At 37.9% G+C, this 26,236-nt stretch overlaps 1 protein-coding gene across 6 annotated transcripts in view; it reads right to left on the bottom strand.

The window, feature by feature from the left end:
* The window catches only part of LOC134649379 (tropomodulin-1), a 106,782-nt gene that overhangs the window by 57,980 nt on the left and 22,566 nt on the right, over window positions 1–26,236 (bottom strand). For 4 of the 6 annotated variants that reach the window (XR_010096956.1, XM_063504108.1, XM_063504113.1 and 1 more), the window contains exon 1: window positions 11,080–11,343. The exons of 1 other annotated variant lie outside the window; for it this stretch is intronic. Coding sequence is in view for 4 of the 5 variants with exons in the window: in XM_063504108.1 (XP_063360178.1) it covers window positions 11,080–11,199 (120 nt within the window). In the remaining variant the exon portion in view is untranslated. Of the gene's footprint in view, window positions 1–11,079; window positions 11,345–26,236 lie in introns of those variants that run through there. One more of the 6 variants, XM_063504109.1, reaches the window with a different exon arrangement.

Here is a 26,236-nt window from a genome sequence, read left to right as displayed (position 1 = left end):
GCAATTAGCACTTTCGCTGGCTGTCATCGGCCCGTCTGGCTTCGGACGAGGTGCCGACAGCTTATAGAAAAAATTTTAGCTTACCTACGATATAAAGGCTATTGAGGGGTTGAGGTTCAGAATAGGGATGGTTTTCTGCTATAGGCAGGGTTGGGCAAAATACTGGCTTCCACGTATTTGAAATACAAATTACAAAATACATTTTTAATAGTATTTGAAATACAAAATACAAACTACTTTGGTGACGGGTATTTGAAATACAAAATACAAATTACAGTGTTTAAAATAATGTATTTCAATTACAAAATATAACTTTATTTATTTTTTTGTTTAGCATTTAGTTTTAACGTTAACGAATATCCTTTCATATAAACTTATAGGGTCATTGCGCTAGTTTTCGTCCAGCTCTAGTTTACGTCCACTTGACGAAATTTGAATATATACCTACATTCCTGCACAAATTTGGACTGATTTCAATCCTTATGTCTAAGGCGTCTAAGCAATATATCTGTCTACATATAACAATGATATTTCGCAATGAGTTTTTCGGAACTATGTACGAAATATCATTTGATATTTACCAGTCGCTTTTCGGTGAAGGAAAACATCGTGAGGAAACCGGACTAATTCCAATTACGGCCCTAGTTTACCCTCTGGGTTGGAAGATCAGATGGCAGTCGCTATCGTAAAAACTAGTGCCGACGCCAATTACTGGGATTAGTTTCCAAGCGGACCCCAGGCTCCCATGAGCCGTGGCAAAATGCCGGGACAACGCGAGGAAGATGAAGATTTCGCAAAAAGTAGTAAATTAAAAATGAAATATATATAGCTGGTCAACCAAATCTTGTCAGTAAAAAAAGGCGCGAAATTCAAATTTTCTATGGGACGATATCCCTTCACGCCTACATTTTTCAAATTTGCCGCCTTTTTCTAGTGCCAAGATCTGGTTGACCAAGTATATTTGATAATCCGTCAAGTCGTCGAAAACTAGTGCATGGACGGAAACTACTGCAATGACCCTATCCCCTAGATTTAAACGAAAAGTTCCACGCAGAAGTTGACCTAATATAGATCCAGTATCCAGCCAATGAAAATTGTATCTCGGCTGGATCGGAGGTTCGCGGTCGGCTCACAGCTTGTGCGAGAGATTAGACATTTTAGGATTATAGAATTTAATAAAATGTATTTATAGAAATGTATTTTGAAGCTTGAAGTATTTGAAATACAAAATACTAAATACATGTGAGTGCAGTATTTGAAATACCAAAGAAGGCTGACCGGAAGGCTGGAGCATACCTCGTCCAACGCATTGGCGTTGCCGTTCAGCGCGGCAACGCCGCCAGCCTTCTGGGCACCCTACCGGTCGGCACAGACTTGGGGCCAATTTTTTATTTGTAGGTTTTTACTTTTTAGGTAGTTTTAGTTTAGTATATATTTAGTTATTAGTTTATTTTATTTTTGTTAGTTGTAATTAATTACTTTTATTTGTAGCATAATTATTTGATAAATAAAGTATACATAATACCAAGTACAAAATACTTTTGAGGTAGTATTTGAAATACAAATACAAAATACTAATTTGTATTTCAAATACGTATTTCAAATACATGTAATTGAAATACTGCCCAACCCTGGCTATAGGTAAACTATTTATAAGTGCTCACAAGCCCCTTTAGTGCATGTATATAGTTCAGCTCTTATACATATATTTATGGAAGTAACGAATGTCTTAATTCCAAATTAATAATTAAACGTCATCTAGTCTGAATGGTAGTCCGGAAGACCCCAAGAGCGCACATTCTAGTTTTGAAATGAATTATTAAGTATAGGTATTCATTTGAAATCTACATTCTACACTCATCCTTGCCATTGTCGTTATACTTATATTATCTTCTTCACACGAATTTATAATAGATAACATCATTAAGCACCACTCATGATTTAACGCCCGATATTTAATGAGCCCCTACCAATATGTGGTACTTAAACAAACAAATAGGGAAAATTATCTGCCCTAAAAAAGCGATGTCGAGATAAATATGAAAGTGATTTCAACTGAACCAATGTAACGTGATCTCGTGGTGTGTAAAGTCTACTAAAACACACAGCGGTATTCTAATTTTTGAATTTGATAAGGTTTTGATATTGATATCGTGATATGATACGATTGAACGCGCTGATTCGTGCGCGCGGGAAGCACTGAAAATGTAGTTGAGGTCGTCATTCAAAAAATCATTAACTAATAAAATATTGTAAATATACACGATCGCAACTCGCCTGTGCTCTGTAAATAAATAAAATAAAATGCATTTATTTCAGACTTGTGTCCATAGTTTGTTAGTAACAACAAAAAACAAAAAAACACTTAAACAACTATATTAGTACCTAAACCTAAGCTAAGCTATTTATTGGAAACGAAATGCCCCAACATCAACAGTTTGAGGGCGCGCGACCATCGACCTCTTTCCATTCCGAGCACACGAATCGGACATGACTAAACTATACGAAGCCGTGGAAAGTCGTGAATTCTGTACAAAGCAACACGCGTTAGGCTCGATCGGTATCGGCGTCGGTACGCATTCGTTTTGTTTACAAACAATGGCTTTCAACAAGAGTTTTATAACCTTTACCTTTTGTAGGTAAGTTGGAGCGCAAAATTAGAGTAAATAAACATAGACAGAACAATTGAGTAAAATTCATTGTTACCATCTTACAACGTTTTATCGTTACCAGTTTTTTCTGACCTAAGGACTGAGGTTACCTACACCTTAACTAGGTCTAGGACCTAGACCACCTCAGACTCTAGGTGGTCTAGAACCCCATTGCTTTGCAACATAGCATAATACCTATAATGTTCATTGTATATCTACCGCAATATGGTAGTTAAGTACAGAAGATCCTAAAGAAGGACTAGACCAAACAAAACTAAGAATATTCACAGATGGCTCAAAAACAAACACAGGAACAGGATGTGGTGTCTTCTCAGAGGACCTGAACATACATATCTCAAAACCCCTGGGCGAATACAACACAGTATTCCAAGCTGAATGCGTAGGTATAATATAAGCTTGCAATGCTATAACAAGACGACAAGTGAAACACGAGAATATACTAATACTGTCAGACAGTAAATCAGTACTACAAGCGCTAGGCAGCGACAAACTAACTTCAGAACTTATACTGGAATGTCATCGAAGACTTACTGAAGTGAGCAAAGAAGGCAACAAGGTAACAGTCCAATGGATAAAGGGGCATAGTGGATCAAGAGGAAACGATGCAGCGGATGAACTGGCCAGGAAAGGCTCAGAGACACCAGCATACGGACCCGAGCCCATCATACCTCTTCCAATATCCTACATACACAATCAACTAGACCTACATCACAGACAACTGCACAATAAGTACTGGAATGAAATGGACACATGCAGGCAGACCAAAGATATTTTACCGGAACTGAACTACAAGCTCACCAAAATACTACTGAAAACACCTAGGCAACAACTAGGTACGTAAAATAATAGGACTTATCACAGGACATAACACACTAAACAAACACCTACACAATATGGGTAAAACAGACAGCCCCATGTGCAGAGCGTGCATGGAAGAAGAGGAAACAACAAAACACATACTAGACTGCAAACAGGTAGAAACATACAGGAATAAATACCTAGGGACTCCGAGCACACTAAAAGAGGCAGTCAGCAACCTGAAAACACTGCTAGGTTTCATGAAGGAGCTGGGGTGGTTAGAGTAGCGCCACCTCGTTTCACGCAAAATACGCACAATGGTTGTCGATTTGCGGAAAATGCCCAGAAGCACTAACTAACTAACTAACTCACTATGGTAGTTAAGTATAGATCGATTACGCTTTTTATGAGTTAAAGGTATTCTTATTTTCTTGGATCTAAATAAGAGTTTTTTTATAAGATTTTTTTTTCTTATCTTATAAAAAAACCTAAATCGAATATACTGCTCTGTCAGTTTACTCTTTAAATTTATGAATATTATCGTCAATTCGTCATGCTTAATTTAAAGAAACCTCGACTCAATGCCATGCCATAATACAATAAGCAAAGAGATTAGAAAATCGCCGTAAATAGACATATAAATTATATTATTATGCAAGTTTTGGGTGAGGCGCTGTGTCAATTTCTATTCATTGTCTCCGTGTCACGTACGGCTCTTTCGTAACTCTTTTCATAATTTCTGGAGCATAGCTGTCTTTCGTTAATAGAGTCAACGATCCATTGATTGTGTAAGATGTGTTTAGTCTAAGAAAATTACGTGTCTCGAATTTGACAGGTGATATGATGGCGCAGTACTGCTCCGTACATTATGCGGTAACTCTTGAAAATCGAGTGTCAAGTCAACGTTGGACCATGCAGTGACCACAAAACATACTTTACTCTTTGACATACACAAAACAGTATATGGTGCAGTGCAGCGCCATCTGTTTCGGCTGTCAAACTAGGGGTGCGTTTTTTTCTTAAACTTTACTTCTCTATTATAATCCTAATCAATAATTCTTTGATAGAGATAAGATCTATATAGAGAGCAAATTAAATATGACCTCTAAGGGCCTACCGTAAAAATCGAATATCAAAATGTCTTATCTGCCTCTCTAACACTCTCGCATATTCGAGCGACGAAGAGGCAGATAACGTAATTTCATTTTTCGCGGTAGGCCCTCTGAATTGAAAGTCGCACGGTTAAACAAGTACCACCTCTTAATCTTCATACGTGTGATTTTCTAAATCCCTACTTTCTCTGGTGAATTTTCACCGCAACAATGACACAATTACCTACGCGTCGTTATGTGTGTAGTGTGTAATGACCAATGATTGTCGATCAGCTGGGAAAGTGTGAAACATGGGAACTAAGTGAAAACTGTTACAGAGCTTATAGAGTTCGATTCATATAGTATACCTAGTAGCTAAACCAACAACAACCAGCAACATGCTGAGATGGGGCCATTTCGTGACATTTTACTTTCACTATGTTCTTTTTGTGTAAGTAATTATGTGTATTGTCTGTGTGTTTACGAATAAAAACTATTCTATTCTATTCTAAACGCTTTCTTCCTAAAATCTCTCTTGTTTTTAAAAAAATCTGTGGGTATTTTATTTAGGTATTTTATGTTGTGCTTGCTCGAAATTAAAAATATATAATTAAGTATTTTCGATACATTGCGGCATTTGATCGATCGATTAAGCTTGTTGTAGTTACTTAATAGTCGACAATGTATCGGAAAACGCATGCGATTTGTTGCAAAGTTGCTCTTTAAACCACAATTTTGCCTCCCTAACAAATAAGTACCTATACCTACTCTACTACAGTTTGTACTCATTCAATTACATTGAGTACCTACCTAAGTACAAATATGAGTATCACTACATAGTATAAAACAAAGTCGCTTCCCGCTGTCTGTCTGTCCGTCTGTATGCTTAGATCTTTAAAACTATAGTATACGCAACGGATTTTGATGCGGTTTTTTTAATAGATAGAGTGATTCAAGAGGAAGGTTTATGTATAATTTGTTAACCCGTGCGAAGGCGGGGTTGCTAGTGAGTAATAAAATAAATGTCTGTTTCGCTGTCCTTATATTATTATAAGTTGGTAGACAAGTAGCAATTAAAGTCAGATTATTTAAAGCGTAATGGATGCTCTTTTGTTTATTTTTGTATTGGTCCGCAATGTGGACATTTACTTGAACAAAGAGTACAAAGCTATATACAAAGGGCTTTTTCTCGTGCCAGCTAATAAAACGTTCCATTTTTGGTAGCGGTGGCTCATCCTGCAACATACAAAGAACACAAAGGGCTATACTGCCCACCACGCCAGGCAACCGTAATGTGACATCATCATCAAAGAAGTTTAAAGTTGGAATGCCTATATTGAATATATAGATAAGGCCTATGCCTTTGCCCAGCAGTGGGACACACTGGGTTCAAATAAATTATAAATAAATAAACCTAGAGTTTAGAGTCCGGTAAACGATTATTCAAATGTCACTTCCGGTCATTGCGTCGTGGCTGAGTATAATAATCATCCTACTCGTTAATAAAACGTCTAGAGTGTGTTTGGCATTCGTTTCAGAGAACGGGATTTATGCAGTTGTTTGTTAACAAGGCGGAAATTGCAAGTGCCGGGCTGCATACAAATTCTAATGCGTACGCATGCGTAACAAGGTCCTACATTCGACCGAGTCATGGTGAGGTTTCCGTACACAATTTGTGGCTTTCCAGCACAGAAGGGTGCCTATGCTTCAAGTGCAATAAGGACGTTCCCATTTGAAATTCCAACAGAAATTCTGACAGAAGCGTCCTTATTGCAGATGAAGCATAAGAACCTTCTCTAACGGAAAGCCACATTTTATTGCTGACTTGCGTCTAGATTCAGACACGCTCATGTGCAAGAAAATGATTTGAAATAAGTGTTACTTTGTGTAGTTTTCTGTTTAGTCAGCAATATCAGTAGCTTAGCAAAACTGCTAGCATGAGTTGCATTCTCGCGCGTGACTCCATAAGTCCATACATCTTGCGCGACTTTATGTAGGGGGCTATCCATAAATTACGTCATCTATTTTTGACGATTATTGACCCCCCCCCCCCCTAAAATCATCCAAAAATCATGCTGCGAATGACCCCGTTTCCTTACCTAAGGTAATATAGACTCGCGCGCGATAACGCAACTCATGCTAGACGGTCAGAGATGTTAGACGTAGCATGAAGCTTGGCAAGCAAGGAAACGTAATATTGGCTACACGTACAAACAGCAACAATCTTAACAGAACTGTCCATCGGTGGACCTTATGCCTTTTATAATAAGGTTTACGAACTGTCAGTTAACAGTGTGGTCTGTGGGCGATAGTACGAGGTATTTACGTGGTAAAGGAAATAAAAGCGACGACTACGCATGGCGTGGGAAAAATGACAACATTCATGGGACAACTTCATATTCTTTGACAGCTGTCAGACTTAGTCATAACATGTGTCACATACCTACCAGCTTGGACGGCATCAGTATCACAGTCATGCATAGAGCGCAGTATCCTTTCTTTCTATCCTCGTCGCCTTAGCAAGCCGCGGTCGCAAATAGCAACAAATAAAGTACAAAATATAAGCTTGTCGAGCGCGTGATGACTCACGTTGTAGTGGTTTCAGACGCTTTTAGATCCAACATTGCGAATTTACATCGTAAAGCGGTTTCGTTCTGTCTCTTTACTTCCTTTTTGAGCAGATTCCGGATTTAGATTCTAATTACGAACAAAGGATACTTTGTTCCTTAGAGAATAAGCTCCATTCTTTTTATTTTAAGCAAATCAACGTTGTCTTACGAACGCTTTAAATGATTTAACAATCAATGATTTTAATTTCAAAGCCGAACATCATGTTATTCATGTTCACCTGATGTTCCAGTATCCTTGTACAGCTTTTGAATAACAGGTTTTATTTTAGAGGAGGGGGAAGACCAGCGGATTAAATAAAGAAAGATCTTGAGTGCTGCAATGTATTTGAAACCGATACGTCAAACAGGCAAAGTGGAAGGAAACGACAAGGAAGGCAACCCGACCATCAGATGGGAACAGCAATTGCCAAGGGAGGGAACTTAACAAAGTTTCCCCATTTTGAGTTAGATAGTTACATACCATACTTACATACCATCATCAGTTCAGGTCATACATACCATAAAAGAGAAAGATGCCCGCAATTTGTGAATTTCGGTTTTCGCGGTAGCCCCTCCGCGGTGGAACGTTGATGACATTTCAAATCCGTCCGTAAAGCTCTAAGTTTACGATATAGGTACCGAACTAATAACGATTTCGCAAGAAAATGGCATCGTGCTTTATCTAAACAGCACGCGGCTACGACTCCATTGTCTGGGGAACAAAGGGCCATTCTCCGCTGAGGTAGCATTTACGAAGTAGGTACATACTTCCTCTCATATGGCAGACACGTACTTACTAGTACTTAGTACACGTGATACAAGTGGCAGGTATTTAATGAGCCATACACCCGCAATAATCTTGCTGCGCCCGCTATTAGAGTAATTGGACCCTATTAGTTACACCTGGTAGAGAACTATTGGGATGTAAGATGGAAAGCTTGACTATTTTTACGTACATATGCCTATAAAATTTCAGATATATAATTCCAAGTTCTTAATTCCGTTGAACTGGTATATTTATTAGTGACTTATAGATAATCCTACGAGAGGTAAATAGTTACCTCTCCGTCCGACGCAGACAGACAGAGCTCACCGATAATCGCATGCGATTTCTGATACATTGTCGACTAACACTGAGATGTAACGAATTCAATCGATCGATCAAAAGCCGCACTGTACTCGTATCAAAATTGCATTCGATATCGGTGAGGTTTTTACTGACATTTTAGAGCTCATTTAGCCGGCGCGCGAACTCGTATACGATTTTAGTTACTTACGGAATTTGCGGACCATTGAGGTTACATCAATTCAGCTGACCGATCAAATGACGCAATGTAATGAAACTCGCATTCGAGTTCTCGCACCGTCTAAAGAGCCCTTAATTTATTGGGATTTTACTATAACACCTTGGAGTAGGTAGTATATGTAGACTCGTTGGTACGAAACTCCTTAACTAAACACCAAGCATTCTCCTGCAGCACTACCGCACCAGGGCGTTTATTTATCTTTTGCCTCTACATTTACTACTACTAATTTAGAAAAACCACATACAAACGGTGTTCGCTGTCTTTGTTCTCACGGGCATCAGACACGACTATCAACACCTCACGATTCACGACCCAACATTTGCCTAATGTATACGTTCGTGCATGGGCTGGATAAGGCAATTTCTTTATTGCCACACGATTTCTATCGGAGTTAATTGATTTGTTAAAAATGTTAATAATGTTCATTTGTAGATTTTAATTCACTGGATCATGTGCTCTTAATTAAAAATAAATAAGATCTTCATGTAGGTATAGGTACCTACATGAAGATCTTATCTTATCTTATCTTTTTAACATATTTAGGATAAATCAACTTTTTAATTATCATCTATTTAATATAGGTATTAAATAGATGATAATTAAAAAGTTGATTTATCCTAAATATGTTAAAGTACCTATAAGTGTGAACTAAGTAGGCTAATACAATACTAGGATTAATATTAATATGGTCAGTCCACTGATTTAAGGTTCAAAATTGTGACGCGGATAGGCCTTTACAAGTTTTTTATCGATATCGATAGTTTAAAAATATAATTTTTATTTTAAAATTCTAATGATTGCTTACCTACGTCTTAGTCTTGTAGTTTTGTAGGTACATTTTGAAAACTATTCCGTGCCAATAAACCTAACCTGCTCAAGAATTTCCTGAAGCAATACCCATCCATACTCAGCTAGGGATTATGGAAATATGAGGCAAGCTGGTTGTCAAGTACCATACAAGGCATCTAGCCTGATTGGATGATCTCACTCCTTGCTTGAGGTTGATGACCCTAGCAAAAACCTCACACTATTATTGTACACAATTCATGAACAGGTATAAAAATAGAAAACAATTACGTCCATGGGAACCAATAAGAGAATAACCGTAATTGATCCAGTGGCGTTCATATTTCGCGTTTTATCACACCTAATACCTACTCGTTGAATAACATCATAAAATTAGCAAAATTTCCCCCGTGAATATTTATTGCACCTTTGTTTTATTAGGATTTTGCAGCATTTAGCCGACAAGGAGAGTTTACAAATTCGCAAATCACTGTGTGCATATGATTAGATTGATTAGCTATACAGGAACAGAACTGGTGTCGTAACCTATGGAATAAAAATGTTTATCAGCATATGATGCTATTCTAGTATTTTTTAGATATTCTATAAGTAGGTAGTGCGTGTTTTTTATAATACAACCAACGTAGCGTAGCCAGGGGGCAAAGGCCGGGATAACGCTAGGTAGAAGAAGACAACAACGTCCCGTTCTACACGTCAATGGAGGATGTTGGAAGCTCATAATTATGTTTCCGAAGCATTTCACCTACGTGAAGCATGAAGCAACAAAGCAAACAAACAAATTTGACACGCTGCGTGTGCCAAGAAGGAGACGCAAAGCAAATTAACATCTCACGCGTGATAATAATCGACGTAGTGATGTGACATTGACGGTTTTTGATCGTTATCAGCAAACACGTTGGCGTTAGAATGTAGGAAGTGTTAGATACTTACATTGGAATTATGATATTGTTTGTTTTTAAGAGTTTTGTAATGATTGTCGTCATGTAAAGCGACTGTAGTTAACGACTTTTGTAATAGGATATTTGGGACATTGTTAATAAAATAAGAACTTAGGAAACTAAAATGAAATGTTTTTGTAACGTTATATTAGACCAATTAACGCTTTTAACAGAAAATTCTCAACCGAACCCGAATTTTTGCCTGCAAACATTTGGCAACAGAGGTAAATTTATATCAAAATACGATTCGCCAAGTTTTTTTTAAAGATATTTTTAAACATCAGAGAGTTTATTCAGCAGTTGACGGGCCAGGTTCGCCTTCACCTTGGGGAGCTGCTTCATATCAGCATTGCATAATGACGCCCGTGACACGCACGACGCTGGAACTGTCCAAAATAAACACCTCAACAATGATACAGGGATATTTCTAACGCCACGACGTGTATTACGCAGAATGTGGACAAAGTCTCTTAGATAGTTATCGCAAAGGTTTGGTTAAACGAGATGAGGAATGCATGAAATAGGAGCGACCAGACGGAATGTTTGTTTCTGGAACTCTTAAATATTACGATTCCTTAATACTTTGGCAAATACAATAGGTGTTTTCTTTTAGAGCCCACGTACCTATTAGGTTTAATTTTACTGCGCTTGTAACCGAAAAGATAAGTCAGCGATTAATCTTAGTCGAATTGAATTATTTCGTTTTATTTACGAAACCCGAATGCGACTGCCGGTCGGCGGAATACGTGGAAGCGAAAATACACCATCGGTTCGAACGTACCGTCCCTAGAGGTTTTAAATATTTCTGTGAATAATACTCTCTTCACAATAAATAAATACCTATAGCGCAAACTTACTTGTGGAACTGTCCTTTTTGTCTTGGTGGTGGTGGTGGTGATCGTTTCCACGGTTTCTTCGGTCTCCTCCACCTCTCCATCGCCCTCGGGCTTGTTCCACGATCCGAAGACTTCCGTCATATTTATGTATTAATTCACCCACACCACTAAGCTCACAACCTTTTTGATACATCAATCGCACTGATCACTTTTCACACACACGTAGCACATTTCTATTTAAACCGAAAAAAAATGACCTCCGTGTTTGTTAATGTAAGGTATAAGCACTTAGTACGCCAGTGATATTCCGTTACAATTATATCTGATCATAAGCCGCTCGCTGCACGGCGGATACGGCCAGAGCTGTTACTTTACAAAATCCTACTGGAAAACTGAAATAACCGCCGCGAACAAAAAGCACCAGCCAAAACATTTCACGTGCAAGATTATTATTAGTTGGACGGTCTAGCCGAGAGCGATAAGTGCGACCTTTAACATAAATCCTGTTGGATATTTCCTTATTATTCACATTTTGAATTCATTATAATTATCTCAATTATTTTCTTTGTGATCCTGTAGGCTCTTAAAAGAGCTTACTGTGACACAAATGGTCTGTGTAATGGTTGGGCTGTCACGTCTGAATTGTTTGTTAAATCCATTGAACACTCTTTACCTTAATAAAATACCGATCAATTCGTGTAATGTTTCGTCTCTTTTAGTACATTTTGCCTGATGTAATGTAAATGCGAATTGGCTCAATTTCAGATCTTAATTTTATGACTGCTACATTAACAACTCGCATTTAGCTCCAGTAAAACGTGTTTTGTTTAATTTTAGTTTTCATATGTGTTCTATTAATGTGTGGAGATCTATCTAGATATGAAATAACTTTAAGAATTCGTGTTATTTTTGTTGCAAATTAATTACTTGTGTGTCACTAAAAACAGGATTTGCGCGCCATATTTATTTGAAAGAATACAAGTTACACTGAATGTTATTCATAATAAGCATGTTCTATAACATATTTTATTTAAAACACAATTGCACATGATAAAGAGCACAAAAGGCGGGCTGTATTAACTGAAAGGCCATAGAAATACACAGAAATGGCTGAACGACAATTCGTCGCACTTGTTAAGTGATATCATATGATAAGTAACTTCTTTAAACAAAATATATATAAAGTTACTAATCGGAAGGGCAAAATATGGATACCGTGGCTACGATTAAAATCTTTATTGTATGCCACCATCCAAGAGCAGCGTCGGCGTTAGTTGCTGACAGCTCCCCCACTTAATATAAATACCCGCTCTTACACTCCTCGATAAATCCGACGCAGGATTATGAACCGATTTTCTATTTTACCCACTTATCGATAAGGTGCACTATCAATCTGGCACATCACTAAACAGTTCCTAGTAGCGAGCGAGAAGAAAATATCGTCGTGTAAACATGAGGTTTAATAAAATGTATTCGCATATTTTTAGGTTATCCCGCCATATTTTTAGGATATTGCTGAGTAATTTTTATAGCGGAATGTTTCAGAGTTTGAATTTATTTTGTAAATAAACAACAGATGGCGGTTAAAATATGGGTCGTGTTTCTTAAAGGTGAGGGGGTCAATCAACTTTGAGTGGAATCGCATCGATGAGTGAACTCGCCGGTATGTTTCCTAGCCTGCTCTTTGAAGAAACGGGTGTAACCACCTATACGCTTCGTTGATGCAATTAACATTTACGCATTAATGCCATTCTCTATTACTAATATGTACTTAGAATACCCCGATCTTCGGCTTCAGAGCTCTACCAATTAGATAATTCAGTTTAAGCTCTGACTGCAAATTTATTTACAGTCAATATCACATAATAAGTTGATGTTTAAATACCGTCAAAAACTCCCTAAGTCCCTACTCTAGTTTGGTCAAATCTACCAATCCTCGGCAAGTATTTTTTATTTTATTTGATTTGATCAGGTCCACAATTGTCACGATGATTTTCCGACCCCTTGCCTAATTTAAACCTGTATAGAGTGCGCTATTACATTTCTAGGGCCCCATTTCTTGTGAAGAATCCTACTTCTCCCTATTCCTCCCCTACTCCTTAAGTGCCCCAACTTCTATTACACCGCTCAATCCTAGTAATAGGAACCTAGAAATAGTGTAGTTTAAAACGGGTTTTAAAGCCGTCCTAGAACACATCTCCAGCTGCAACTTAGTTGCACACCGATTGCACAGCTTCCATGCAAATTGCAGTTAGAATGCAATCCATCACCTCGACTCTCGCGTCAAGTACCTAAACCGACACTTTTTACTTAACTATACCAATTTTTTAGAGTTCAATCTAACGGATTTACAAATGAAGTCTCCCACTGTGCACAGCGATCTGATATCCGCTGTAAAGATTGCGTCGAGAAAAACTAACAAAAGATTCACACTGACACTTTCACATCTAACAAGCTTTACTGATTTCGTTTTCTTTTATTGTTTGGAATCGCTTACCTACTCTCTGGAAAACTATTAGATTGTGTAAGTACTTTGGGTAATCTAGCTAACGTGATTGAGGTGATTACAGTCACAACTGAAGGGTACCCAAGCGTCACGAAGGTTGTCTTTCAAAAACTTATTAAATTTCGCTAGGGACTGAGAGAGACGAAGGCTCAACATCAAACATTTGGACTTGTTGGATTTATGAGAGTTTGTTTATGCGACAATTTTAGTAAAGATTAATCGAAGCTAAACCTGCTGAAACCATGTTCTTTTATCTCTAACATTAGCCTATATGTACAAATTTCGAGGTGTAGTCCTTCTCCCTCTTTTGTAGTTCCATTACGATTTTCCGATTGACGTAAATGGGTGGACCAACTTTTTTTTTGTTGTTTTTCTGTTCCGTTGTCCAAAGTACAATTTGTTAGAAGAAAGGTTGTATTGCATCACGCTCGATGGCCTATTATGGAACAAACTAACCGTAACCATAGCATAGCAACCAGAACGAGTGATACTAAAAAGTTAATTCCATTAAGGGGTCATCCATTAATTACGTCACACGAATTTCTAGGTTTTTTGACCCCTCCCCCCCTCCATGTCACACTTGGTCACATTTGGCAAACCCCTCACCCCTAGTGTGACGTCACATTTTTTCTACGAAATCGCCAAATCGAATTAAGTAAGTACCTAAGTATTATCGAACGAGCGAGCGAAGCGAAGCGAAGTTCTTACATTCGACTTTGAACACACGGCTGGCTAGGAGCACGTCCCGGCATTTCAATGTTTTTAAGCTGAACTTTTAGAGGATAGTTTGATACTCAATAACTTAAGTAAATTTGTTCTAATTTAAATGAAATTGGGTGAACGTATAGTCGAGGGCATTATATTTTAGTCATTAAATTTTGAGCTGGCTTGAACAAGAGGTTATTGAGCTAGAAGAGCTTAAAATGCTAAAAAGCCATTTGTGAGGGGTCTTGCTATTCTGGTCATTTTAATTGCAAGAAAGTATGGTCGAGTTTGGTATCAAATGAAAGAGCTCGGTTTACACATTTATAATACTGTTTTTTTAAAGATTTTTTTTTTAAATTATGACAATTTTGGAATCCAAGATGGCGGCCATGCACTGTCATTAAATCGTAATGGATATCATTTTATAGGTTTTAGGGGGCGCAGATTTCGAAAATGATGATCATTTTGGATTCCAAAATGGCGGCCATGCACTCCATGCAGGATGTCATAAAAGTCGTCATGGATATCGTTTTAAAGGTTTTAGGAGGCGCAGATTTCGAAAATGATGACCATTTTGGATTCCAAGATGGCGGCCATCCAGTATGTCATAAAAGTCGTCATGGATGTCGTTTTATAGGTATTAGGGGGCGCAGATTCCGAAAATGATGACCATTTTGGATTCCAAAATGGCGGCCATGCAGTATGTCATTAAAGTCGTCATGGATGTCGTTTTATAGGTTTTGGGGGGCGCAGATTTCGAAAATGATGACCATTTTGGATTCCAAAATGGCGGCCATGCACTATGTCATAAAAGTCGTCATGGATGTCGTTTTATATGTTTTAGGGGGCACAGATTTCGAAAATGATGACCATTTTAGATTCCAAGATGGCGGCCATGCACTATGTCATAAAAGTCGTCATGGATGTCGTTTTATAGGTTTTAGGGGGCGCAGATTTCGAAAATGATGACCATTTTAGATTCCAAGATGGCGGCCATGCAGTATGTCATAAAAGTCGTCATGGATGTCGTTTTATAGGTTATAGGGGGCGCAGATTTCGAAAATGATGACTATTTTGGAATCCAAGATGGCGGCCATGCACTATGTCATAAAAGTCGTCATGGATGTCGTTTTATAGGTTTTAGGGGGCGCAGATTTCGAAAATGATGACCATTTTGGAATCCAAAATGGCGGCCATGCAGTATGTCATAAAAGTCGTCATGGATATCGTTTTATAGATTTTAGGGGGCGCAGGTTTCGAAAATGATGACCATTTTGGAATCCAAAATGGCGGCCATGCAGTATGTCATAAAAGTCGTCATGGATGTCGTTTTATAGGTTTTAGGGGGCCCCGATTTCGAAAATGATGAACATTTTGGAATCCAAAATGACGGCCATGCAGTATGTCATAAAAGTCGTCATGGATGTCGTTTTATAGGTTTTAGGGGGCGCAGATTTCGAAAATGATGACCATTTTGGAATCCAAAATGGCGGCCAGGCAGTATGTCATAAAAGTCGTCATGGATGTCGTTTTATAGGTTTTAGGGGGCGCAGGTTTCGAAAATGATGACCATTTTGGAATCCAAAATGGCGGCCATGCAGTATGTCATAAAAGTCGTCATGGATGTCGTTTTATTGGTTTTCGGGGGCCCCGATTTCGAAAATGATGAACATTTTGGAATCCAAAATGACGGCCATGCAGTATGTCATAAAAGTCGTCATGGATGTCGTTTTATAGGTTTTAGGGGGCGCAGATTTCGAAAATGATGACCAGTTTGGATTCCAAGATGGCGGCCATGCAGTATTTCATAAAAGTCGTTATGGATGTCGTTCTATAGATTATAGGGGGCGCAGATTTCGAAAATGATGACCATCTTGGATTCCAAAATGGCGGACTTGCACTATGACATAAAAGTCGTCATGGATGTCGTTTTATAGGTTTTAGGGGGCCCCGATTTCGAAAATGATGACCATTTTGGAATCTAAAATGACGGCCATGCAGTATGTCATAAAAGTCGTCATGGATGTCGTTTTATAGGTTTTAGGGGGCGCAGATTTCGAAAATGATGACCATTTTGAATTCCTAGATGGCTGCCATGCAGTATGTCATAACAGTCGTCATGGATGTCGTTTTATAGGTTATAGGGGGCTCAGATTTCGAAAATGATGACTATTTTGGATTCCAAGATGGCGGCCATGCACTATGTCATAAAAGTCGTCATGGATGTCGTTTTATATGTTTTAGGGGGCGCAAATTTAAAAAATGATGACTATTTTGGATTCCAAGATGGCGGCCATGCAGTATGTCATAAAAGTCGTCATGGGTGTCATTTTATAGGTCATGGTCATCATTTTCGAAATCTGCGCACCTGTTTCAAATAAGATATAGATGCATCCTAGTAAGTCAACAACATCTAAAGTGTCATTCAATAGAACTTGCTAACTATGTAAACAAACCGCCATACTAAAATTGACACTGAATGTCAATTTACTAGTAACTTTTGTTTACATAGTTAGCAAGTTCTTTTGAATGACACTTTATATCTACTATCGAAATGTACTTTTGATAGTAGTAGTACGAAATGTAATCTGAAAGGAATCAAGTAATGCATTCCTGTAATGAGGAATCGACATTGATTCCAATTACTAGTAAGTAATTGTAATATTCGAGAAATTGATTCCTGATTCCTCAAATGGAATTGTACTTAGTAATTCGGTATTGTTACATTACAAAGTACCTAATCTGGGAATCGGTAATCAGATTAAAAAGTAATTTCAAGTAATCGTGGAATCAGGATTCAATTACGAAATGCCCATTTCGGACTAAGTAGCACTGCATTCAATTGATCTTTTTGACGAACCGCGAGTTCTCAGTTCGGGGCGAACTACTAGTTTAAATAAATTTTCGGTTACTGATGAAGTTAAAGTGACGTCACAAAGTTTGTGTTTCCCCCTCTCCCATGTCACAATATGTCACATTTTCTTGACCCCCTCCCTCCCCCTAAACGTGTGATGTAATTTATGGATGACCCCTTACATAACAAACAAAAGACAGGCAAAATAATTTTCACCTCAGCAGCTCGTACAAGGGTACTTTGCTACTTAAAAACAGTGAGCAAAATGCGATTTTGAGTGAGACAAAATGACATTCAAGTGACCTTAATATAGGTCACCTCAGTCAGTACCTTAAGGGTCTATTATAAACCGTGAAATCCGTGAATATACCGTTGAATGTCGTTTTAACTTTTTTTGTCTGTTTCTTTTTGCTAACAGTGTGAATGGGACAGAGATAATAGAACCCAAGTATTTCGAACTTGTATTAGACCCCGCATGTTGAAATGACATTTGACTATAAAGGTCACTTGAATGTCATTTTGTCCCACTCAGTGAGCAAAATCGCATTTTGCTCACTGTTTTTAAGAATCAAAGTACCGTTGTTCGAGCTGCTGAGGTGAAAATAACTATTTCAGCGATAACGTCATGCGTCGACAACGTTGATCTTATTATCCGATTTATGTACAAGTGTTTTTGAAGAAGGTTCTAATTAGAATTACGCGTATTTACGATGTGTTTCTGTTTATCTTACCGTCTCCTTCGGCGTGTTTTCTTGTTTTTCCCCGATTCAGGCTCACAAATTCCATTTTCGTGATCGCGAAAGTCGAGTTGACTTACCTGTAAATTAAATTAAAATTATAAATGTGCTTCTAACAAGCTTTATGAACATTGTTTTTTTTAGTATTAAATATATAGTACCCAGGTACCCACAACACTAGGTAGCCTTATTTAGGGACTAGTCCCACAGTGAGTCGGTTTGTATAAAATTCTCCTATAATATTTTTTATTTTATTTATTTTAAGCATAATTAGAGATAACAAAAAATCACCACCGCAGACTGAAATCACAATGCTTGCGGCGGTGGTGATTTTAGGTCATTGAACTCTATCACAATCGGTTGCCTACCTTGAGACGGATTGGCACCTTTTTCTAAATAGCTTTCTAGCCTCGGCTTGCCTTCAGATTATGATAGAATATGACTGCTTTTTAGTTGATACTTAGTGGTATCACTATATCAGATATAGTGATACCTACATGCGTAACACATTTGGAACAGATTCTGTTGTCACTGCCACATAGACAGCGATAGTGAACCTTTAATATTTATATTTAACTTCCTGCTTAGCAATTATGTAAGTTGTAAGTACCTAAACAAATGAATCGTTCCTTATAAAATGGATGGTACACAACACAAGGTAAAGCGAAGGAAATTTTAGAATCCGAAACCAATTAACTAATTGAAATTGCTACGTTCTAGCAAATTTGTAAGATGCTATAAAATCTCTCTTTGATTTCATTAGACGGACGACACAATGAAATTATTATTTATTTTAGTGTTTTTTATTATTGGATTCGTCCACTTGTCCGTTATGTCATATTAACGGAAAGAACATAAATTTAAAAATAATTGCTGGTGTAAATCTTTCGACGGCTAATGCTACTAGTCTTTCACAATCTTAGAGCGGGTTCCGTGCGAATTATTCTATAATTTAGAAATAAAAGTGTCTCATTAAACGGTTCTTGTATAATAAAAGTAAATACGAGTATATAAGTCTACACGCTCGTTATTACAATTACTTATATGCGCAGTATACGAGTAAACAAGCATAAACGCCAATTTCTTAATAATAAATCACTACATAGTATAAAACAAAGTCGCTTTCCGCTGTCTGTCTGTCTGTCTGTCTGTATGTATGCTTAGATCTTTAAAACTACGCAACGGATTTTGATGCGGTTTTTTTAATGGATAGAGTGATTCAAGAGGAAGGTTTATGTTTAATTTGTTAACCCGGGGCAGGTGGCTAGTGTTTAATAAAACGTTGTAAGTTCTAAATTAGCATTTGGGATTGTACCTAAGTGTAAATATTGTATTTGTGTAAATCCTGTGTTTTTATTGGCGGCGTGTAGGTAGTTTTAGTCCGGTGGCCGACTGCATGAAACCCTACCTGATAAAAAAATAGGAAATACCTACTCTATAGTTAGCTGTCACGTGGTACCACAAAATTCCGTCGGACACGGGAACCTGCCAACATAAAATCTGGCTGACCACTTTTTTTTTACTGTCCTCAAAGGCAGTTATCCTAGCATACAAGTTTCACTATATTTTTTGATGAGGTTTTTATTGATGAATTTTTATACAACTTTTTTGTCATTTGCGCAAAATTTGCCAGGTTAAGCCGCCGCCGACCGGTTCATGCAGTCGGCTACCGGACTATGTGTATGACATGGAGCTCTACTAATAAATAAAATCTGTAGTACCATCCTGTGCTTATATTTCCCCAACCAAGCACTCCGTACAAGCTTCGCACAGAGCCAATTGGCATAACCTACTAAAGAACGGAACCCTAATCATAATCCATAACCATAATGGAAATGTAAACAATTTCGTTCTAAATACAGTTGATTAAGTGACGAAACGAAACGGTGCCGTGCGTGACGTGAAACGCGATCGGCCCGTTCAATATTCATATAGAACGTCATAGATTACATAACTGGACACTGGACAGATACACCGTCGACACTTACAGAAAAAAGAGCCATATCGTTCGATGATCAATGATCATTAATGGCCGGAGTCCGATCATGTTGAAGATAAATTTCGTGGCCTGTATTTATTAAGATTTATTCCTAGATTTTATCACATATATTGTACGCCCGGTTCAAAAATTACACATTTTTTTAGAAACCTTAAAGTTATTTTTAAATACCTATCGAATGACGAGCCACATGTTAATTTTATATATATATATATATATATATATATATATATATATATATATATATATAGGTACTTATTAATTTTAACTTATAAACTAAGTAACGCCTCACAAACTACACCGAGGTATATAAAAATATACCTTATAGTTATCGCATAAAACGGCAGTGACTGAGAATTTCTAAATGGTAGTACCATATTATAAATATCAAATATATAGCATTTATTTATGCGTCGCTCTTACTTAGTTGTAACAATAACGCATAACAATGACAACGAATTGATTGTTGACGATCACGCGGTAAAAAATCGTCAACGTTTCCGGAAAACTGGCGCATCTTCTCCAGTATTAGTATTATTAGTAATCTGTAACCCCGTTCAGTAACGCTGCGTTGCATAACGTTATGCAAAAACTATTCGTTATTAATAGCAAGGGGTGGGGTCACGGCCTACGTCTCGCGGCAGGTGAATGAGGCCGCCAATGACAGGTGAGATGCATTTCCTATGTTTACGTCTATTTATAAAATAAATAGTACGCTGGTTTAATAGTAGTGGGCAGTAAGCACGTGAGATGTACTTATAGTGCGACTAGAATAGTAAAATGGAACTAAAAAATTCCATACTAAATAGTTGCCATGTTTAAAAAAGCATTTTACGTCACAAATGTCAGGAAGTGGCGCCCTCAATAATTTTCTACAATTTCTTGTCGGACTATGTATCTTGTTGACAAGCTGCAATAAACATTAGGACTAACATAGCTCTACTGTTACTGTAGTAGGTAGGTATATGTTTTCACCACACCAACTGGTAAAGGCTTCTTGATTGTTCAAAAACGAATAGCAAATTTGCATTTTATTCACATGTGAGGCAAAGTAATCAAATGCAAATTTTGTGTTGTTTTCTTATTTTTGCTGGTAGAATTGACTTTTAAATGATGATTTTGAATGATAAATATTTAATAACATTCATTTGAATTTGATTTGGTCTGATTTTGTTTGATATCTTACAGTTAATATTTACGGGTTGGTGTGGTGAAAAATTTTGTGTTTCGCTCGGGTGCAAACTTTGTTTAGCCTTCGTGCTTTCATACCCTCGCAACGCTCAAGTTTCCATTTTTCGAACCGGTTCAATTTTGAAATCACGAGCGAACAAACAACTTTGCCCCCTTGTATAAAAAATAACTATTAGTTAGGTATGTCGTAGTTATACCAGGCGTGTCTCACTCCGCGATTTCGTCGCTTTGCTACAGGTAGCTAAAAGTACATCCATTCGGCCCCAATTTTGGGGAAAGCCATAAGCCGCGCGTGGCGCTGTCGCCACCTAGCGGCCATATATCTGTGCTGATCGTAACAGACGCGTTTTGTTAGAGAGTGAGTCTTCTGTACTTAGTACTATTATTTATTCTGTGGTTATACCTAATTTAATTTATGACTGTTCACTTGTTCAGCTGTATGAATGATTTTGTCCTTGTTATTTGTTGTCATTACAAATGCGGTGGGCGAGTGACTCACAGGAAAGATCACGTCTAATTTATATCTTTAGTACTTATACTTGCTATTTCATGCATATATTTGAATTTGATTTGGATTAGATAGTATAAAACTGCGTGAACGGATTATATCAAGTACTTATGATGAATTTAAAGTAAATCCCGACATTCCGAACCCTTTACACTTACAGCGTTCATGGAAATCATGGAGCGAGCTAACAGACAGATAAACAGAGTTATTTGGAATTTTTTTTATATTAGTAGGGAGTAGGGATACTAGGGATCCAATCCAATACATAGGTTCTTTCACTTTAGAGTCCATTTTTAGGGTTCCGTACCCAAAGGGTAAAAACGGGACCCTATTACTAAGACTCCGCTGTCCGTCCGTCCGTCCGTCCGTCCGTCCGTCTGTCACCAGGCTGTATCTCACGAACCGTGATAGCTAGACAGTTGAAATTTTCACAGATGATGTATTTCTGTTGCCGCTATAACAACAAATACTAAAAACAATAAATAAAGATTTAAGTGGGGCTCCCATACAACAAACGTGATTTTTGACCGAAGTTAAGCAACGTCGGGCGGGGTCAGTACTTGGATGACCGTTTTTTTGCTTGTTTTGCTCTATTTTTTGCTGATGGTGCGGAACCCTCCGTGCGCGAGTCCGACTCGCACTTGGCCGGTTTTTGTAATTACCCGACATACTGAACTTTCCGGAATTCCCCGAATACACCTCTATTAATTGTATCGGTGATACAATAAAATTAATGCCCATTTTCCATTATCACTTATGGTTAAGTATATCAAATCAAAATACGTTCGATTCGAATATATATGGGAACGTGAAGACCGTCATTAAAATACTTAAAATAAATTCATAATTCACAAGAAAAAATCATAATTCACAAAAAAAAATTGAAGCGTTGGTGGCCTAGCGGTAAGAGCGTGCGACTTGCAATCCGGAGGTCGCGGGTTCAAACCCCGGCTCGTACCAATGAGTTTTTCGGAACTTATGTACGAAATATCATTTGATATTTATATGAAGGAAAACATCGTGAGGAAACCGGACTAATCCCAATAAGGCCTAGTTTACCCTCTGGGTTGGAAGGTCAGATGGCAGTCGCTTTCGTAAAAACTAGTGCCTACGCCAATTCCTGGGATTAGTTGCCAAGCGGACCCCAGGCTCCCATGAGCCGTGGCCAAAATGCCGGGACAACGCGAGGAAGAAGAAGAATTCACAAGAAAAAATCGAAACTGGTTTTTTGGTATCTACAGAGTCATCTAGTAGAAACTTCCAAAAGCTTTCTACTGAGCTGCAATAAACTGACGAAAGATGTCTCTGTGAATGCTATGATCAAAACTAGGTATAGTATGGTATAGTTAAATAAAAAATTGCTGCAAAACCGGAGAGGCATTCGAACTAGAAAAGTCTGGTATTGTTTTGATATTGGCTGATGCAAGAGAGATGCACTGCAAGTACCAAATGATAACTTAATATCTAATTGTATTATAATTCGAATTGATATTTAAATTTGAATTCTGCTCCTAATTTGAAGTCTATACTTTGCAATACATCTGAATATACTTACATACACAATAATATAATATATGCACGTCTAAAAATATTAAACATTTTTTGTAGCCTGCGTGAGCTTCTGCGCTGGGTCCCTGACCCAGCGCAGAGTATTGGAGCCTCTTGTATTGTATGTTTATCGGCGCGAAACTTCAATGGCAAGTTTAAGTTTCCGATTAAGGCCACAAGGTGGCAGACTCTTCAACGCGCAAGGAAGCGTGCGTAATCTGTAGAGTGCAGCACTGCTTATTGACTTAGGTACACCTATATACTACTTCGTACAGACCATAAACGAAGTCGACCAGTTCGTCGGTGCACAAATCGTGTTTGCATGTTCGTTGGTGCACATGTTCGCTCGGAATTATATGAACGGGCTTGTATTTACTTTAGAAGTCCTTGGGATCTGCCTTAACGATGAGACTCGTCACACGGTGTTTCTAGGTTGATTTGTGTAAGACAGTCTTAAGATAATGTTTGTGAATGATCTGTCCACCGACGGCGAACAAACACTACGCAAGTGCCGTAAATAATATTCTGTCAGCTGCGTACGAGTATGACGCGTGTTTATATGCAACCTATAGGGCTGTCCATTTCAAATCTCAACTTTTGTCACAAGCTTTTTTAGAATGACTACCCTATACTTACCTACTTTCCAGATGACAGTTAGGCGCATATTACTTAACTTAAAAATGTATATTTAGACGCTGCGTTTGAAAGATTTCTGAGTTATGGTTTTGACTATGTGGCCAAGATCGAAGGAAGGATCGAATTGAGACCAGCGCAGGAGTGTATGCTAAAGATCCGTGTATCTTTGTTCAGCAACTTGGGGGATGCTGATGCGTTTCGCTAAATAATATAATGATGGAATTATGTTGTGTCATTGTATTAATGCAATCACAATTGTAAAGCAATAAAAACACGGCAAGACACAGGGGGCTTAAATGTTTTCATACGTGAGGGTGCACTGCAAATTCATGTAGCTACCTAGCCGGTGGTAAAAAAATGTAATTGTGAATAAAAACTGAAAAACTAGTCCCAAATACTTTTGGAGTCATACACATGTCATTCAAATAATATGAATACTGTTTTAATAGTATTTATTTATAATTTTTGTTTTGACAGACATAGCCCTACATTTATATAGGATAATGCAGACAGCGACATCTATCCCGCGGATTACGAACCCGTTTCTGTCGGGTTACATCGACTAATACACCACCATGTTTTAACTACCCATAACGTTCCATTCACAACTTTGTCACAATGACATTAAGGTCCAAAGTCAATTGTGGGTAGCTCAAGCGGTTTATTAAATGTGCGGACGCTATGATAGGTATTTTTAGCAAAATGTTACTCTAACTTGCCGAGGAGGTGCGTCTCGATTGATTGGGCAGTCTAGTATAAAACTGTCTGTGATTTTTACTGATTTTGAGGTCACATAAGACTGGTTTCTGTGAGTACTGGACTCGCTTGCACTCGTGTGAATTATAGGAATAATATTCGGTCAGCTTTTGACGTGTTGCAACACTTGCAACTTTAAACGTTCAAATTAGCACCAATACGCAGGCGATAGAGTTCGCAACGCAACCGGCAGAATGTTGAGTTACTCTGGTTATTAATAACATGATGTCTTTACTATAACTACAGTTTAAATGAAATGTAAATAGCTGTTGCACATAAATGTGTTTTGCGCGTGAAACGCGTGAACTATAAGCCGTTGCATTTGTAAGTAAATACCTAGTTTAGGGTCTTCCGATCTGACGTAAGTAAACGAATACTAACATGCTAGGTAGTTTCAAACCGGATAGAACTGGAGCCATGGGTAGTTAAATGAGCCAACTTGTAGCCGTTTAAGATAAGATAAGATAAGATAAAAGATAGTTTATTCAAGTAGGCATAATTACAATGCGCTTATGAACGTCAAATAAAGCTAGGTAGACCGGCTCCAACCCTACACCTCTGCCCCGAGAAGATTTAAATCCCCCCTCAATTGGAGGAGGGTATCCCAATATGGGACCGGCAACAAACTCGGCGGGACACATCTTTTCAAAAATAATTACATCTTATAATTAACATGCATTACGAGAAAATAAGGGAAAAAATACAATTTAAATTACTATAGAATTCATGCAATTATACACATAAGGTGTAATAGAAATTTGATTTAGAAAGGTTATTACATTATTTTAAAGTATGATTTGTCAATTTGCTTTTAAAGTACGGAACACAAAATACGCACTTAATTGTCTACTGTCCAACTATGTTAACCACTACATTTTTGCAAATAAATATATCTTTATCTTTATCTTTAAAAGTCGAAAGTCTTAAAGGTGCCTAGCTGACCCTATTAGGAAACAGGTAGCTGAGAGGACTCGGCTGGACTTTAGGACAATGCTAAAACGCCAAACATCAGTAAACCATATATGTACTTTATATGTAAATATAATGTCAATTGAAAATTTCAACGTTCATTGTTCTTGTCAGCGACGTGTAACACGAATAAATAGTTATGACTCCGACCCCGTCTTGCAAGTTGCAATAAATCAGCAGTTGTAGGTAATGTTTGAATATACTGGCGCCTGCATTGGCATCTAAGGTGACTGGGGGTGTGTCAATACATTAAGTGCCAGTTGCACCATTCGCACTTGACAGACTGATCAACGTCACCCGACGCGCCGCGGCGGTTTACTATGATACTTTCCATACAATACAATTTAACGAACTCTTTAACGATATTAAACAGTTTGGTGCAACCGATCCTAAGTAATAGATGGTAACTGATGACGAGAAAACAATAGACTGTAAACGTGACAAACTTTACTGATTACTATCAATAATAAATAAATGATGGTAATTCATTAGGTACTACCTCCTTTGTAGTAGGTAGAGCTTAGAGTATGCTGCAAATTTCCCGATAGTATCTTTACTTATGGGGCCGGTTCTAAGATTGAAATTTGAACTTGTTTTGTTATTGTTATGATACAATGCACACACTAGTAAGTACGAGTACGAATATACACAACTCACAATCAGGGGCGTATTTACCCTAGGGCCATCCGGGCCATGGCCCAGGGCGCCAACCCTTAGGGGCGGCATGGGGCGGCATATGCCGCCCCTTGCGGATTGCAATTTGTTTTTC

Source organism: Cydia amplana, chromosome 7 (genome assembly GCF_948474715.1).
Source record: "Cydia amplana chromosome 7, ilCydAmpl1.1, whole genome shotgun sequence".
NCBI lineage: Eukaryota > Metazoa > Arthropoda > Insecta > Lepidoptera > Tortricidae > Cydia > Cydia amplana.
Note: the sequence above shows the minus strand (reverse complement) of the source record. Positions and strands in the feature narration are given on the sequence as shown.